The sequence below is a fragment of the Schistosoma haematobium genome, chromosome ZW (assembly GCF_000699445.3).
Source record: "Schistosoma haematobium chromosome ZW, whole genome shotgun sequence".
In the NCBI taxonomy this organism is placed as follows: domain Eukaryota; kingdom Metazoa; phylum Platyhelminthes; class Trematoda; order Strigeidida; family Schistosomatidae; genus Schistosoma; species Schistosoma haematobium.
The window spans coordinates 66,712,312-66,731,986 of record NC_067195.1 but is presented as its reverse complement, the minus strand read 5'-3'; the positions used below and the strand labels follow the sequence as shown (position 1 = coordinate 66,731,986).

Genomic DNA, 19,675 nt, shown 5'->3' with positions numbered 1-19,675 from the left:
GTTAGTTTTCCAGTACAAGTAATTTTCTTGAAGTGGAGGTGTAAAAACGTAGGCTTGTAATTATAAGGATATTTCAATTGAAACTCCATAACTCTTTATTTTCTAGTAAATAGTGAAAAAAAAGCACATAACATCTTGTTTTAGGCATTTTGGTACCAGTTGTGAATTTTTCAAGGATAAAAAAACCGAAACCTTAAACCTTCGACAAAAATACTTAATATGACTTAATTTCACCAAATATTTCATGTTTTACAGTCACATAACTAAATCAACCCACCTACATCCACAAAGGCAATAACTAGGGTGAATTATTTTACCACTATCATTACACGCTCCATAATGGTTTTTCGTTATCATCATTATCATCAGTGATAACTCTTTATTATTTTACCCAGCTACTGAAGTTGTTACTTTTAAAGTTTCTAAACCTTCTTATTGTTGGGACGGCTGCCGAAAACTACGACGTATCCTTCAGAGGATCTAAAGGAGCCGAAGAGTTTCCATCCAATCAGAATATCGTGGCATGCTACTATTGGACAGTAGCATAACTTGCATTTTTGTGGATTGACTGAATTATAATGATGTTATAACAAATGCTAATATCTATAAATACCCATGATTTTTTGTACATTTTGATTCTTACCCAACAAACACTTCTCCAACTTTCTTTTGTCTTCTAATTTTACGACTGTGGGGTTCTATACGTTCGAGTGCAGTAGTTGTATACCGTATTCTGCATTATTCAAGTACCGAACATAACACTTATATTTTGAATGCAATGAAATATTCAAATCTATAAAATAACGTTTTTGTATCTTCATACTCTTAACTTTACGGTGAAACGTTTTTTTGATAACACCCTGCACTGGGAATGTTTGTTATATTTTCTTATTTAGGAAAGTACACATCATCTTAATTTGTGTACTCGATTTGTATCATCCTAACATAAAAGCAATTTTTACACTAAGCTATGTAAAAAAATATTGATTTTAAACGCATATTACGAAATATACGCCACCGCAATTTCATATTATCAGGCTCATAAGTTAGCGGGTGACAAAATGAGTTCTCAAAAACATGGCTAAAGTCACGCTACAGTAATTATTACATGCCTTAATTTCAATAAATCGTCTATTTACAGTTCAGCAACCGAATGAAAGTTTGTACAGAACGCTCTAACTCACTTCTAAGTTAATAAACAACTTTAAAATAAAATGAATAGTTTTAATAACTTGATGTTTTCAAAGCTTAAATCACGATCCGTTCCAGTTACATCACCATTTAAAACCTGAAGGCTTTGAACGGTCGTTTTATATCATTCTGGGGCCCATAGATAGATAGATTTAACCCAGAATAATAGGTCACGCACAAAGTCTCTTAACCTATGCATCACTGAGTTGTGTGACGTCGTGAATGAGCACTGCTACGAAGTCTTATAATGAAACGAAACAGCCGTCCAGAGTTTTAAGGTCTGCAGCGGTTGTTTAACTAAGACCGACTTTTGGTTTAAACTATGAAAATTCTTCCTATACTCAAAATATGTACTTCACTAAGTTATCATTTTGCAGATTACCATTACTTATCATACTGTCTCAAGATGAAGCATCAATCTCATGCTTAACCTAATTGTTCATATTATTTAATAAGAGTAGGATAAAATAAAAATTCATAATATTCAATGAACGTTTTTAACCAAATAAAATAACCTTTTAATCAAGCCATATGCTTCTAGGCATAAGTGTGAACCAGTCAGAACCGAGAACATGACTTTTAGATGTTCATGGAATTCAAATATCACGTATGACGGGTAGTAGAAAAATCTTTGTATTACTGCTTCAAATATTAAAAATGATAGCGAAACATCGCTTTTTGCCATCATAGAGTAGAAATGATAGTGTTAAGTGTATCAAATGCTCAATTATGTTACTTTACATTGTACATAACCGGCAGGCTGATAATATCTCTAAACTCATGCTAAACCCTTAGTCTCAAAATGAACTCCAACTTGTTAGCCCCATATTTTACGGTTATACTAACCACATAACACTACTTTTCTGAGAAGTTAATTTATCTATATAGCTATAGATCACTTTTACATTGCAGCTGATATCTATTCGCTAAAAAAAACTCCAACTCCATACCCTAACTATATAAAATGTGGGGCCTTTTAAAAGTGTTTTTGAGTCCTTATAACGTTTGTAGATGATGGATAGTTTATTTCCATAAGGATATCTTTATATTTTGTTATGTTTTTAGATTTACAGGCAGAAAGACTTGTAGAAAACGTTAATAGATTTACAAATTCTGTTAAACCTGTTCACACTTTATAACATAAACGTTTTCTCAGACGGAAACTATCCATTTACAAAACCTGCTTTCCGATTGACCAAAAATTAGTCTTTTTTAATTTTCATATTTATTTTAAGCTCATCTCTATATCATACTTTCACTTTGTTCTATTATTCATATTGTACAGTAAATTATCATTATTACCCTTTGAATAAATATTTCTGGGAAAAGAAAACAGTAACCTCTATTCATTATACAAAAAAAGACATTAAATTTTTACATATTATTATCATCATCTAAATTAATTATTGTTTTGCTTACATAAAATGACAAATACACACTTTCTGACTTTTTTACATTTATTCTACTCATGAATCATTATAATAATAACAATAGTTATACTCTCATTGAGCTCCATTTTCATTATCATTATTTTTACTAAATTTATCTCTTTTTTAAATAGGAAATGAGGATAAATTTATAACTTTGTTACTATTGTTCTTCTTTTTATTATTTTAGTGCTTCTAAAGAATGGGGTGATGCTACAAGAGGTTTACAAATGTCCACAGCAAAACAAGCTATTTTAAAACTTGGTAATAAACCAATTCATACAAAAAATTGGCGACCACAAATTTTAGTTTATTTACCATTGGATGAAAATTTTCAAGCACGTCATGATCGTCTATTGGATTTAGTTTATCAATTAAAAGCTGGACATGGTAAGAGTTTAGTAATGTTGATTAAAATTGTTTGATTGTTGGAAATTTTTTTTATTTGAAAAGAAAAGTAAATTCCATTAGTTTTACTCAATAATAGTAATAATAATGAATTACTAATTTTAAGTCTCTCACTATATTTTTGCTATCAAGAATAGATTGCCTTTCTGTAATACCCATTGATTATATTCTGTGTTATTATTCATTATTATACATTAAATGTATACTCATGAACTCCGTTTACTGATTGTTTAAAGTCTACACTGAAATGCGTATCTCCTAAATAGCTAGATAATGTAGATGTACTCATTTCCTTTTCTTTTTTCATCTAAATCTTAACTTATTCATTGAACATTCTGCTATTTTTATTGAATACATGAATATTATTTTCAGATGTGTAATTCTTTCATTAGAATTACAACACAGTAATACCGAATTCTATTTTTTAAAACAATCTATTGTTTGCAACCAGTTAAAATTTGAACCAATTTATTTTATTCATTATTTAAGCGGATAGAAAAAGAAAATGAACATTGTTTTATTAATACTACTAAAGCTGAATTTATGTAATCTAGACTGATACTTAAAATCTTTCTGGAAAATCATTTGAATAAAAGTTCCGTTATATACTTTTCATTTGATAGATCATCTTACTGATCCAAATTAAATCACACATATATGTTTTGATTACTTAATTGAACCGATACTAATGAAACTTCTATATTGGACCATTTTTATACATTCTATTCACTATACATTTGTTTGTCAACTTCAGTTTTATCTAAGACTTAGGTGAAAAAAAGTGTTTGTATTTAAAGAAAAAGCCTACAAAATTAAAAGAAAATTAACATTAAATTTAGTTTGTTTTCTCCTTTATGAAATTATTGATCTACTGACGAACTTTAAATAACACTAATGAACATTGAAATTATCTTTACTAATTTCACGTTTGTCACTTCATCATAATCTTTTTCTTGTTATTTGTAGGATTATAAATTTATCATGTTCGTTTAGGAGAAAAACAATTTAATGAAATGGATGATACTTTTGAAATATTTTTGTGAAACTATAAATGTGTGAATAGGTATTTCTGATCAGTCAATACTCTCAATAGTATAAGCATATATTCGGCATGAAATCGCAAAAATTAATGGGTCTCTAAAACGTTTCTTATTCATTATTTGTAAGATCTATTTGTTGTCCATGGACTATTATTCATATAGAAATGCTATAATAATTTTGAAGTTTCATTTACAATACATAACCTCATTTACGATTGATTGCTGACCGATTAGTGGTCAATATTATGTTTAAGCAATCCCTTCGTTGTGATCAAGCTCTAGCGGGAAACATTACATTAGTCACTACTCAGTGATCAATCATTTGTAAATATGCAAGTCATACCTGAAGCCAGTTACAACCTGAACAACTCAGTGGTAATATCTCTGACTGTTAAGCTGGGTGACACTGGTATGAACACCACGGAACTTCAGTTTCCTCAAGATTACAAGAATGTTTTGCTGACAAGTGACAAATTGCATGAAACTTCAGTACAGAGTCTTTTGTCGATTACCTTTAACCACCTAACATAAATCCAATTTACTAATTTTATTTAATTAAAGTGATTTTCATAACAAATAGTATTGCGATAGAAATAGATCAGTGAGATTCTATTTAAAGAAAGTTTTCCATTACAAAGCAAATTAAACTGACGAGTTAATAAATTAAAAATTCTTATAAACATAAAGTCTCACTCATGTCATGAAAAAGTGCAAAATTACTTTATACTTAGAAGTGCTCTTATTGGTATGGTAGCTATCTACAGATGCATATTAATACAATCCTCATGAACTTGGCACGCGAATTATATTTAACTGATGTTATAGTTCTTGTTGGCTTTGAATTTATCCAAGTAGCTAGGTGTATGTTTCTATACTCAACGTGTAGTTTTCCCATTTTTTATATAGCGTAATGATGTTGTTTGGCTATTGTAAAAAGAATTGAGATCGATTTCACTTCTGCAATCCATTGATTTAAATAATAACAGTTGAATCATCAAAGGTGCGCTTTTGTTGTTTCTATTCACCTGACTATCGTTAGTATTCTATAAGCTTCATCAAAAACAAATAGTTTTGTCAGGTTACTTGTCTCGACCATCTACTTTCAGTGTACAGTAATATCTTATAGGTTTCATAACATTTACTGAAATGCTAATTTCACAACTTCGTACAATATTTACACCAAATTACTTTATTCATATACTACTAAATAAATAGAATAAAAACCAAGAGAAATATATCCGTAGGAAATAAAAGAAACATGATAAATACTTACATAATCCACTGAATTGTTAAAGGAAATCAACCACATATCTTGAATTTATATTTCACTCTTGTTAATACTCATTAATTAAATGTATCTGAATCATTTAAAAACCCTTATCTTTTGGATTATTCAAACATATATCACTCAGTGCAAAACGGTTGAAAACTTTACAATAGAACTATTCAGACTGTAACTATGCTTTATTAGTATTGAATTAAGCGAACTAATCTCTATATCATGTTCTTTATTTACTAGTGCTAATTCAAGTTAGTTAACGTGGTAAGCATATTAAAAAATTACTCTTTATGTATAATTTAATCAACAAGTACCAGTTAGTAAGTAGTTAATGTATGTAGTTATCTGAGATTTAAATCATATTGAAATGTTAAATAAATTTATTTTGTAAAATTTCATCATCTTTTAAGTACACTACCTTAAACAGAAAGCTTATAAATCTTGTATAACGCGCACTAATATTTACTCCTAGTTTCATGTATCTATCATTTACCTTTGTCTTATTAATTCAAGATTTAATTGACAAACTATCCTAGTTATTTTGTTATAAATTAAAATACTCGGTTATCACTATTTTAAGTTGTTAAATTATGAAGCAATAATGCTAAATCTATGGAAAAGTTATCACTTGGTGGTCGTTAGTTTGATGCATATTCTGAAAATTGAGTATTATTTTACAAGAATAAAATCTGTTGAATGATGTTGTTCATCTATTACATTTCGGCAACTTTCCCACATAATTTAATATTAATTAAATGAAATTAGTAACAATTTTTATCCACTCACTAAAATTGTTATACAGATAAAATTTGACATAACTTTCTTGATTGTAAAAACTTCTATAAATATACTACTTGTTGTTGATCATTACCATGCGAGTTCATTCTTTTTCACCAAAATCATAAAATTGTAAAATTAATCTTCTGGTCTCTTCCTTCTCAAGTTAGGCATTGGCATTGTTGGATGTCGGCTGATTGGTCTAGAGGTTAAGCGTTTGCGCACAAGGCCAAAGGGTCTACGTTAGAATCCTGTGTGTGGGATCGTGGATGCACACCGCTGAGGAGTCCCATACTGGATAGAAGCGGCCGTCCACTGCTTCCATGTTTTCAATGGTAGTCTAAAATTGATCGATTCATGATCTCAATCAGATAGAAAGAACAATAGTGTCACAACTCAAATTTCTATCTCTTAGTTTTTCTCTTCTTGTTTTGTGCGTATATACGTGTATTAGTTTTTCTGTTTAGATTGTCTATCTTTTGTGGTTCTACGCGTCTACCCCTATGTTTATCTTGTGTAAACATGTTTGTTCATTGAAAATTCATATTATTATTTCCTTAATTGTATCACGTAAGTATCCTACTCTACATTCATTAAGAATCAAACAAAATATTTCATCCTACAAAGATGAAAACTTAATAAAGTATGATACAAATGATTAAATTTACATATTTTTAATAAAAGATAACTATAATAAGAATAAGAATAATAATAATAGAATTAATAAATCAGCAAAACGTGTATGTTCCTTATAAATCTGTGGAAATTGTAGTCATGTTAATGATGGTCATTATGCTTATTTTCTAAGCTTAGAAGTAAAGATTCTGTTTTTGTTGCTGTTGTTGTGACTTTTACAGGTTTAACATTGGTGGCATCGATTTTAGAAGGTGATATTATTGATAGACGTAATGATATGATTGCTGTTAAATCTCATTTAAGTGATCTTATTCAACAGCATCGTATTAAAGGTTTAGCTGAAGTACTTGTCGCTTCTACTATTGATGAAGGCATGAAAAATATGTAAGTTTTACTTCATATAAATTATTGTGCTAGTTATTGTTGCATTTTTCAAAGTTATGTTGTGCATATAATAATGGTGATCTAATTAAAATTATTTAGTTCTTAATAAATTTAACTGTCAACTGTCCTTTTTATGCACTTTAAACTTCCACGGATTGTTGATTATCAGATCACAAATAGATTCACTTACTTGAATGTAACTTCAATTAACTTTTCATTGACGAAAGATTACTTTTCATTATTGTTGACAGATGTGTGTATTAATATCCAATTTGATAAATGTACTGCTTTTAAATTTCATGCTATACTCAGTATCATTACTGTTAAGTTATAATTCTTTAGTATAATAGGAAGATGATTATCAGAACCGTATGATATATTATGTGATATATTTGCTAATATGTCATGTAATTCTCATAATCGTCTTTTTATTACACTGTCCATATCTATCAAAAGGACTAATTGCTTTATATAATTATTTGATTGACAGTAGTTCATAGTGAGAGTTATTTCAAAATTACCTATTGTAATAATTGTAAATATGCATATTTATTAAGTGTTATTCATTGCTTATAACTAAGTATTTCGTTACTTAAAGCAAATTAATGGTGTTTAGATTAAAGATTAATTACAAAATCCTACTTATTTACTATATAACCAAACCGCAGTATTTGTTCATGAAGTCATTGACTTTTATTCTAAACCGACTATGTAGAAATACATTATCCGATTGAAACCAGCTCGATTACCGTGATCAGTATTTGAAGATTTTGGATGACATGGCTAAGAATCATTAGTAATGACGTAGATGTACTTACTTTTTTTCTAACCCTAGATCCTCAATTCCGAATTTAATTTATACATTTTATTCCGCAATTATATTTTTGTAGGATTATATATATATATATATATATATATATATATATATATGTATATGTATATATATATATATATATATATATATATATATATATATGCCTAACCACTAATACCACTACCACTTCAATCTGTCGAATGTTAATTTTCATAATTCAAATCTAGTGTGATGAATCACCATACTAGCTTAGACCGATGTACATCTGTCAGGTTCTTTGCTTGCTGATAACTAACTGACCGTGCTTTTTGTCCCGATAAAATTTATAAGTACATGTTTGAAGGTTATACATTATTTTCAGTATTAATTGTACAACTTGTGTAGATTTTTACAAGTATATTATTAAGATAAATGTTTCTACATTATTTAATCATACTAATATTGGCTAAATTGCCATTTTTATCTCTTATAATTAGAAATTTTAGGTACGTATAAACTGATAATATTCTTTAAATAAACATTAACTTATAAACCAATGTTGGTTATCTAGTTCATTGGATTATCACAAAAATCTTTGCAAGTGACCAAAGCCATTTTTCTCTAATCATTTCAATCTTTTTTTTTAAAGAAAAGCAATTTTACTATTAAAGGTATGGTTATTGTTTGTTGATAGTTTATTAAATAAGGAAACTCAACTTTGACAGAGTGAATTCAGAAGATTTAACCATTAATTTTAAGTGAAATACTCAAACTTTAAAACTTTTTAAAAAAAAAACTAACTTTAAAAATATGTAAAAACCAAGGAGAAATCTTTTTTTGCACAATTTTTTTTTAAATTTAATGAATAGTTTTGGTGTTAGTTAATTTTTTTCCTGTTTTAAATAACAATAATAATTTACTTAGAATTTACCTCTCAGATACTGAATTCATGATTAAATAAGTTTTTAAATGTAACTAGGGATTAATATATTTAAAACTAAATAATTTGTATATATAAATTTAATTGATTAATTTTGTAAACAGAAATGATTACATTGAATATTTCAATCAGTAATAACACTACATAAAAATGAATCTTTATAACTAATTATTAGGTAGTTGAATCAACTTTAAATTTTATAAAATAATATATGAAATGAACTTTTAAGAGAAAGAGAGAGGGAAAAAAAAGAAAGATTGCTTAACCTGATTCAGTTGACTTTTTTGTTGACTAAATTCCAAATGAACAGAATTTCTGATAATCTAACACAAAACTTGTTTTGTTTTTGTTTGTTTGTTTGTTTTTTTGCTTTCAAATATCAGTTATAGACAAAATGATTCTTATTATTCTTTGTATTATTTAAGTGTTTTACACTTATTAGAATTTTCTAAACCACTTATAGTTAAATCATTCAACTATTCTATTCATTATGATAATTATTATTCATAATTATTATATTCTGTAATTACTTTTTATGCTAAACCAATAATGATTTGTTCATAATGAAGATAAATAACATCTATTACATTTATTTATTTATTTATTTATTTATTTATTCAATTTGATTATTATAATATTTCGAGAACAATACCATAACAATGAAAATGATATCATATTAAGGATATAAATGAAGTGAAAGAATAAAGGGAACGAATATAGTTTAACACTTAATAATTATATAAGTGAACTTTTGTATATGATGAATAAATTAACAGAATGATGCTGAGATAATAAAAAAAAACAACAACATCATTATTATTGTTATTATGAAGACAAAAATGGTTTATAATTTTTGTCACATATATACAATGATTATAATATTTGTACCCATGAAGTGACATAAATATTTATGTATATAACAATAATTAGACAACAAATGATTATAGCCAGAAACATATTTAGATGAATTAAATAAATAATCAAAACAAAACAGACATTTAGTAATAAAGAATATTTGATATATAAAATGAATATCAAATAAGATTAGCGAAAATATGATGATTATGACATAATAAAAAAAATGGATTAATACAAAGCCTAGATATTATACTCTTGTTCATATAAACAATAATATAATAGTGGGAAATAAACTATTATAATGAAATGAATAAAAGTTTGAACAGCTCATGTATTAGTTAGTATTTTATAAAATTCATTCAATAACACAATATATAATAGAAGAAAGTTAGATTTATAAATAACACCAATTATTATACTATTACGCTTTCTTTTTCACTAATTTATTCATTTGTCTCATTTTTTCAAACTATTTTTTTATTCCCTAAAATATTTAAAGTTAACATTATCATACTACTAATACTTTTATATTCTTTTTTTCTGAAACTTGAACAACTGTTTTAAACACAACAATAAAGTATCTTTATGGGAACCAGTTGTAACTACAATGTGATATCTCATTTATGTAATTGAAAAAATCACGAAAATTAGTCGTAAGACAAATGTCAATAAGCGACGTGTGTTTGAAAATAAATGAATTAGATAACTTTCTAACGCAGATGCATATCTTATCAGCTCTACTTTAATAAAATGATTACTTATAATAATGATGGATTCAACTAAATCTGCCTAATTAATACTGTCGATTAACGTGAATAGTTTTAACTGCTATCCATTTCGGGAGTAAATAAAACATGGTTCCGATGGTATATAAGAATGAATATCAATCATTGCCACTCTTCGAACTTCTTTAATTTTGCTTATCCTGGACTGTTTAGTTATTAACTGTGAATTGCATCCATCCAACCTAATAAAAGTAAGACATTTCTAATATCAAACATTTCCAGCCTTTTACTTAATTTTATAACGGGTAAATGACGGTTGGGAATTGCTTTTCAATTAAACGTACTGGTTTTAGGTAACCAAGTGATGAATACTGGGTAACGCCCATTGGTAAACTCAAATATTAAAATACTAAATAAATAAAAAATGTCCTACCATTTTATTAACTAAGCCTATGTATTATATACGTGTTATGTTAGAAGAAATATGTCTATTTAAAGCCATTCTATATGTAAACAGTTGCTAATCATTAGCCTTGCAAGTGCTGTATACCATAAATTTCAGTCTCACAGTCATTTTGTGTGATAGTTTTCTAAATTTATCATCTCACTAGTAATACTGCAAAGTAATTACCAGTAGAAATCAAAGTGTGTAAATCAATAATAGTGATGATATACACTATTTGTTTAATTTGTTTACTCAATGTTGTTGTGTATCAAACTAGTTACAAATTACTAGAAATCATTATTTTCCTCCAAATTAGTGTAAGCAGCTGTTCAATATACAATGCAATCGGCGAATTATTTCATCATTCTAATTTTTATAGAATAGATGGATTGTGGCCAGGAGTTGAATCTAATATATTCGTTTAGTCAGTTGTATATACTTACATTTTGGTGTTGATATTCTTATTGACCCTCTAACCTAACACAATTCTCTTTAAATGTCAACATATTATCCATTGTGATACTAGTTCCAGTTAGCCAACAACCTGTTAATTTATAAACCATTGACTTTTTAAACATAAATTACATAAATTTTAGGAAAAACAAAATGTTAATTCTTTTCTTCTTTTTTTAATTGACTCATTTTTCTTCGTAACATTCGCTTCAAATTTTATTGTTATTCTTTACATTTTTATCAAGTACAAATAAAGTTCTAATCAGATATCCACATATCTTTATAGAATGAATAGGTTTTATTATTATTATTATTTTTAAATCATAAGCAACAAGAAGAAAAATAGTTGTTCAATCTCTTTTTATCTGACTTATTTTTCCCCGTACACTTCACAATCCATCTTTTTGTAATTAAAATCAGATAACTATATTTCCTGATTAAAATTATTACCAGAATCATGATATCAGAAAATGCATAGAACGCAAGTTGATTGACATGAAAAATAAGTTGTTTTCTGAAATGTTATTATTTGAATAAGAAATATGTCCACAAAATGGAAAAATTGAAAATAAAATTGAATATCAATTCTTTGTATATTTAAGTTGCATGCAATTTTAGAGTTCGTATCATTTTTAGACAGTTCATTTAGATCAAATTTATGAAAATGTTACATTATGGATTGTTTTGAAAATATATAACATCATGGTAACTTTCATTATCGGGTTTAATTCCATGTCACTATGTACTATTGAATAGTCCTTAAACAAATTGAAACACCTGATCGAAATTTCCTGTGTTTTTTTTAAAAAAGAATTATTTATCTAGTGTTAATATATGTCTAGGGCATATTTTCAGATAGATTATGCAATTGTCTTCACAAAATATATAAGTAAATGATAGTATTATGTTAAACCTTCTTGAACTTTGATTTGTATATTCATTTTATACAACTGATTTTAAAATTTTTTAAGTTAATTCTAATTGATTCTTTATATTGTCAGTTATCTCTTTATGTCTTATATAAAAACTAATAAGTGAAAATGTTTAACTACTTGACACAATTTATTGCTTTCACTGTTAATATCAAGGATTTAGTTCAATAGATTTAAAATACTTTTGAACTTGAAAGTATTGCACTTCTAATGGACTACTTATGAAAATGTCTATTATACTGAATAATACAATACCAATTACACGGAAAGTTAGTAATATATTTTAGCCTGGAGGTGCTTCCATCAAGTGCGTTTATCTAATTCATTTCAATCAGATCAATTCTAATTTCTATACATTATTTCAACATTCAAGCCAACGGTTACTGAGTTCGACCAACTTAATGAACTACTTAGTTATTGATTCCATTGAAAACTTCAGTCAAATTTAAGGGGACATACTCTATGAATAATCTCGAATCATTAACTAGATTCCGGTCTTTAGGGATACCCTTACAAATTTTTAGTTAAAGAAATCTGTTGATGCTCTTCTAATACCCTATATTTTTTAAGAATACATGTGAATTGTTTTCATTGTAATATCTTGTATTGATATCGCTTTTCTTTTCATTAACGATCGCAGTCTTTTTAACAAATAAAATAAACGTTGGTGGATCTAATGAAGAGTTAATAGTTGTTGATTTATTGAGATACGCGGAACAAATTATCTACTTCATATTCCAGTAATTAAGAATGAAATTGAACTTCATGTCAGATTTTTGAGACAAGCTTATATTGACAAAATTGGTTTGTGATTAACTGCGGAACTCAAAACTCACGTTTTGATCTTTGTAGGATATATTTGTTTCCTAGTGTTGCGATTCACACATAGATACACTGAGATCTTACCACACTCATTTAACAAGTCCTACTTGATAACCCACTTTTAGCCATAATCTAATTTCGCTGAGACTTCCAGATAAAGGTCCTATCGAGGCTGTCCGCTCAGGATTCACACACTCCAAAATAAAATTAACTAAATACAGTTCCTGATATCAACAATAAAAAACTCAAATCGTTACATAAAAGTTACATTAAATTATTTAAAATGAAACACTGACAATTACAGCTGAAATTCTGCTTAATTTAATCTGCATTTGAAATATCTATCTGAGTAACTTCAAAACAACCAGTAAGAATTTTTCTTATCTGACTGATAAATTATTAATAGTTTGATAGTTGAATTCATGAGTCAATTGAGGAGTCCCATACTAGGACGAAATGGCCGTCCAGTGTTTCCAGGTTTTCCATGGCGGTTTAGTGTCAATTAACTCATAAGTTCAACCATTAAATTACTAATAGATAATAAAAACCGTGCAAACGATCATGTATATGTAATATGTTTGTCTACCAATGTCATTTATTTTAATTTTCATCAGATTTTGTTGGTGCTCCTCACTGTCAGTAAATCATTTTTATCTGTTTGCTTTAACTATAACCTATCAAAATTTATACTCTTTTTGAATTATTTTTTAAAATCTAATCATTCAAAGGGCACAATGTGCTGGTCTTGGGAATTTACGTCACAATACACTTATGGTGTCATATCCTGAAGATTGGCGAGTCGATTGTAAAAGTAGCGGAAGTAAATTGTCGAAATTTATATGTAAGTTTTGCAGTTTGACTATGTATCTATTCCATATTTATTAACACCTAGTTCTATGTTATAATTCAGAGAATAAAATGCTCATAAACCTCATAAGCGCAACAACATTTATGAATGATAGTGTCTTATTCGATAGAAATGAAAAACTTGTTATTGAGGTGACATTGTAAACCATGGAATATTGAATTAATGGTTGTACCTTGCTCACCGGATGATCTGAGTGACATCGCTTGCATGATCTTGGATGTACACTCTTGAGAGTTCTCAAATCAGCGCAATGTAGCTATCAAATAACCCCTAATTTTCGATTTTTCTTCAGCTTCTGTCCATCTATGATGGAAATTTCCTAGTCAAATTCATCAATTCTTTACAAGCCACCCAATCGAACAATTACTGATTATGTGTGCATTATTTTTTAACTGTTCTTTCTGAATGTCGAGATAAACTAAAAAACAACATTTTTATTCTTTTTTGATACATATCCATTGTAAATGATTGTCTAGTCTATTTTATCAAATTGACAATGTAGTGTAACGTTTTATATCTGATGTCTACATTTTACTAATACTAATAATTATGAATATGATGACGAGTCATTGCTCTATGCTATTATCATTGTACATTTATACTATTTATATATGACCTAGCTCAAAATTTAGTTATATATTTATTACATTATATCAAGATTGTTGAGAATTATATCTGAAAAATAAAATGAGTTTATCTAACTCGAGTACAAGGAACCATACTAAACAAGAAAGATCAGTTTTAGTTTAAAGTACATTACTATGATAGAAGCTGCACTACATCAGAATCACATCAGAAATTCAGCCCCAAATGTTTAAGCTATTGAAATGTTGAAGAACTTACAAAAGGTCTATTTTGAGATAGACTTGTCATTTCCTTTAATTGTGTTTATCTCTATTGTCTACTTCAATATTATTCTTATTTCATCATCTTTTCTAAATTTTGCAGCGACTTTGAGAGCTGCACAAGCATGTGATATAGCAATGCTAGTGCCTAAGGGAATAGATTCGTTTCCTTTGAGCAAAGGAAACCAAATGATTGGAAATGTTGATGTTTGGTGCATTGTACATGATGGTGGTCTGCTACTGTTAACGTCATATTTGTTAATGCGTAATCGTGTATGGCGTAAATGCCATTTACGCATTTTTGTGGTGGCTACTGAAGATGACGATATTGTGAATCTGAAGAAGGATATGACCAAGTTCATGTACGATTTGAGAATTAATGCTTCTGTGGAAGTAGTAGCAATGGTAAGTTAACTTATATGTGATATTTTGTAATAATAGTTATAAATGAATTATGCTGATTTTTTGTAGCTTGGAATGTAGTTCTGGAATTCCAATTCATTCAATACGTATAAGAAATTTAAATCACCTTGAGCACTTGTTTTTTATCACCTGATATGTATTTTTAAAACGTTAGAAAGTTCCTCAAAAACAAAGTAAACTATACACTAGTGATTAATTTTTTTAATTTAAATCTCCAGTTGATACTGTTGTAAACACCTTATGTTTCTAGCACCAAAACAGAAAGTGTCTTTAAAAATTCCGCGCTTAATTACTCCGCATCTTAATGGTATTATTAACTTGGTTAGATAACTATCTATCGAACTTCTTTGTGACATGTTAACAAACCAAATATCACAAAACTAATTTCACATCCGAACATATGAACCTTTGTAGGAATATTTTACACTACTAACAAATTACTAAGTAACATGAGAACGTTAACACAATTTTTGTGGGACTATCTATGGCTTTTTATCAATTAATGATTAAAGATATTTTAGAGAGTACCAAATCAAGTTAACAAATGAGTTTAAAAAGTATGATGGCTTCTGTCAAACAGTTTTCAGGGTAGTAAATAGTAAAGGAACTCGAAATTCGCTAGCCGCTACTAAATGAACACCATTTTGTTTTGAAAGAAAATTACATAGGATAGGAATATGGGAGATGAAATCATATACTTTGTCAATTCCCTTTAACATTTGTAATAAATGTATGTGAATGTCTTTGCACAAACCAAATAAAAGGTACCTCAGATATTTACTAGTTATGAATAAATATATTTGCATAGAGTTTCCATGATAAAGACTTTTTTATCTGAGTTATGTTTATTGATACATAGTATACTCTTTCAGTTTCAGCTTTTTTTTCTCATAATACATCATAGTTTTCAGTTTTGTTTATACAAAAAATTTATTTGTTCTAATTTCTTAGAGTACTGCTGATATATCAGCTTATGTTACTCAAAGAACAGCTAGTATTGAACAACGTCGTGCACTTCTCATGCAAATGAAAATATCCAATGTTGAAGCACGTTGTGATCCTCAACTTATTGTTGACCAACATCGTAAACCTAGTTCAGTTGATATTAATCCAGCAGATATCATCAAATCGAATTGTTCCATTGATTCTCATAAACTTTTACCGGCTATATCAGCTACATCAACTGAAAGTTCAGATCAGTCACCTGATCATGCAACAGTAAGTAATCTTGTTCTATTATTACTATTATTTATTTATCATGTCCTTGAACACACCTCTATAGTTTAATCTTCTGATAATCTAAATGTATATGAGAGTGGGTTATATTTATAATTCAATTCAAATTTTATTTCTAGTGAGCTTCATCAATTACCAGTTTATACAGTAATATTATCATAAAGAATAATTGACTGACAAAAGTTATTTTTTATTTAAAAAAGAAAGTACTTTATATATAAGATAAACAATGTTGATGCCAAGCCGAAAAACCAGTAAGTAACTTGAAACAGATTATATTATATAACCGGGAATTGATGTAGACAATTTAAACTTCAGTTTTCATCGTTTCGTACACTTTCATCCGATTTGTGTCCTCTATTTATTCTGATGCACTCAGAAAGCTATTGACTATATAAGTTAATCTAACTAGCATGAGACATTCGAAGGCACTTTTCTACTAAACAACATATCTCATTCATGTAAACTCACATTAGTTGTTAGAGGTAAATACCATAAAAATTATGCATGAGTTACGTTTGTAGTAGTAACAATTAGTTATCCTCTTAACCTAAAATTATACAATAGTACTTTAAACTATCTATTTAAGATTCAAGCGCATAAAGGTGGTGCTCTAAAAATATTGGTCAGTATTATCTGTAGTATGTTTCTATCACTCAATATTGAAACCTATGTTGAGCCCATATACAGCTCACGCCAGCATATGCTTTAGCAAATATCAGTCACTTTTTATACATCTATTAAATGGTTGAGTTTTGATATCATTAATGTAAACATTCAAGTGGATAGAACTATCGATTTAATCACATCCTGCTCTCTATGGGCACAGATCATTCTACAAGTATGCACCTACAAGCTGCTTTTATACTATTTACCATTGTTAACTGTTATAATTTGTGTCCTGTGTTCTATTAATGTATAGTGCAATGATACCGCAAATTAGAGAACAGTGAATTATCGACCGGACCAATCATGCATAACTCAAGTACGAGCAGTCTAGAGTCCTGATTGGTCCTGCTTCCCGCCTAGCCCAGCCTCTTAAGTCCAGAACACCAATCTCAGCCTCTGCGATATGAATCATTTATTTCAAACATACTGGGTTTATATAAAAACCAAACAGACCACATCATACCATAAAATAGAAAATAACATTTTTACAAGATTTAGCCAAATGTGGCTGTGAATAAGGGAGATAGTAATTGATGAACTGGGCATAACTCAAGAATGGTAAGTCGCATAATAATAGTTCTTAGGTCAAAACAAAGCTTATGATAGGAGGAACACAAATATGAATAGTTTAGTTATTTAGCAATTATACAATAAAAATATACGTGTAGTATTGGTCCATAAAGGGATCCCAAAAGTTACCGTTCATTATTCTCATCGGGATATAACATTAACTTATTCCCAATTTATTAGTTACAATATCTCATACCCAGATCAACTTCTGTCTTAATCTTGTATAATTATTATTTTGCATTTTATGGTGTGATGCTGTCTTTTCTGATTATCATCATGGCTCTACACTAATATATATACGTTTTACAATAATCATATAATACTCATCGAGTGGATACGTTACGTAATAATTACATAATGACCTTTAAATTAACATTCAGTAATTGGAAGAGAGAGGATTATTAATATTCAAAGTAATCAAGAAGTTGCTATGTTGCGTAATATAAGAAACAAAGAAGGAATAGAATTTTACCGGATGGTCAATAGGATAGTAGTTACGTAAGAATCAAGAGATGAATGTTGAGAAGTTATAAGGCTCAAAAGCGATAGAAACAAAATTACAAAAAATTTTAAAATAAAAATAAAAATGGAAGAAGTATGAAAAATAGTTCTTCTGACGGAAATGTTATACTGAAGGCCAGGGTAGAGAAAGTGGTTGTACGAATTTCTTTTGGATGCAAAGGTCAGGTTTGTGAACATGGATTGCGATGGCTTCCGCAATATGCAAAAGGCGCACTCGTAAACCATGTGGTAGATTTGATGGAATATTGTAGATAACCCTAAAAGCTTTATTCACTTCGACTTGATGACCTGTGTCAACCAAGTGAGAGAGAATAGAACTTTTAATCACTTTCACCTGTCCTTTGCTTAGCCATGTTGGATGATGTTCTGTAATGCGCTGACGGACCTGTCGAATTGTACGCCCAATATAACTGGCTCCACAGGAGCAGTTGAAACGATAGATACACATAGATTTGGCGAATTCTGGCAGTCTGTCTTTAATGGATGTTCTTATTTTTGGGTGGTTGTAGAAGATGACATTTAATTTGGCAGCATTGAATGTTTTTGTACCGCTCTTCTTAGTTTCTGAGTCATGACTTCTTCAATGGTGTCATTTATGAATTGAAGTTTTATGAATAATACCTTCTTGGGGACAGTGGGTATTTTTATCTTTGTTTTCTTCTCCGTCATATGTTTTTCGATGAATTTCATTGGGTACCCATTCAGACTGAGTAGGTTCCGAATATTGTTCAATTCATCTTCAATAGTGTCTTCAGAACAGATCATTCTAGCACGATGTGTCAAGATCTTTATTAAGTTCCTCATTTCCACAGTGCAGTTCCAATTAGATACAAAAGGAACTTAATAAAGATCTTGACACATCGTGCTAGAATGATCTGTTCTGAAGACACTATTGAAGATGAATTGAACAATATTCGGAACCTACTCAGTCTGAATGGGTACCCAATGAAATTCATCGAAAAACATATGACGGAGAAGAAAACAAAGATAAAAATACCCACTGTCCCCAAGAAGGTATTATTCATAAAACTTCAATTCATAAATGACACCATTGAAGAAGTCATGACTCAGAAACTAAGAAGAGCGGTACAAAAACATTCAATGCTGCCAAATTAAATGTCATCTTCTACAACCACCCAAAAATAAGAACATCCATTAAAGACAGACTGCCAGAATTCGCCAAATCTATGTGTATCTATCGTTTCAACTGCTCCTGTGGAGCCAGTTATATTGGGCGTACAATTCGACAGGTCCGTCAGCGCATTACAGAACATCATCCAACATGGCTAAGCAAAGGACAGGTGAAAGTGATTAAAAGTTCTATTCTCTCTCACTTGGTTGACACAGGTCATCAAGTCGAAGTGAATAAAGCTTTTAAGGTTATCTACAATATTCCATCAAATCTACCACATGGTTTACGAGTGCGCCTTTT

At 28.9% G+C, this 19,675-nt stretch overlaps 1 protein-coding gene across 1 annotated transcript in view; it reads left to right on the top strand.

Annotated features, from left to right (window-relative positions):
• MS3_00004204 (uncharacterized protein) overlaps positions 1 to 19,675 on the top strand; it is a gene marked incomplete at its 3' end in the record, with an annotated part of 131,901 nt that overhangs the window by 108,582 nt on the left and 3,644 nt on the right. The window contains exons 15-19 of the mRNA XM_012942191.3: positions 2,809 to 3,008; positions 6,980 to 7,142; positions 13,839 to 13,951; positions 14,927 to 15,228; positions 16,198 to 16,464. Of these exons, the coding sequence (XP_012797645.1) occupies positions 2,809 to 3,008; positions 6,980 to 7,142; positions 13,839 to 13,951; positions 14,927 to 15,228; positions 16,198 to 16,464 (1,045 nt within the window). The remainder of the gene's footprint in view (positions 1 to 2,808; positions 3,009 to 6,979; positions 7,143 to 13,838; positions 13,952 to 14,926; positions 15,229 to 16,197; positions 16,465 to 19,675) is intronic.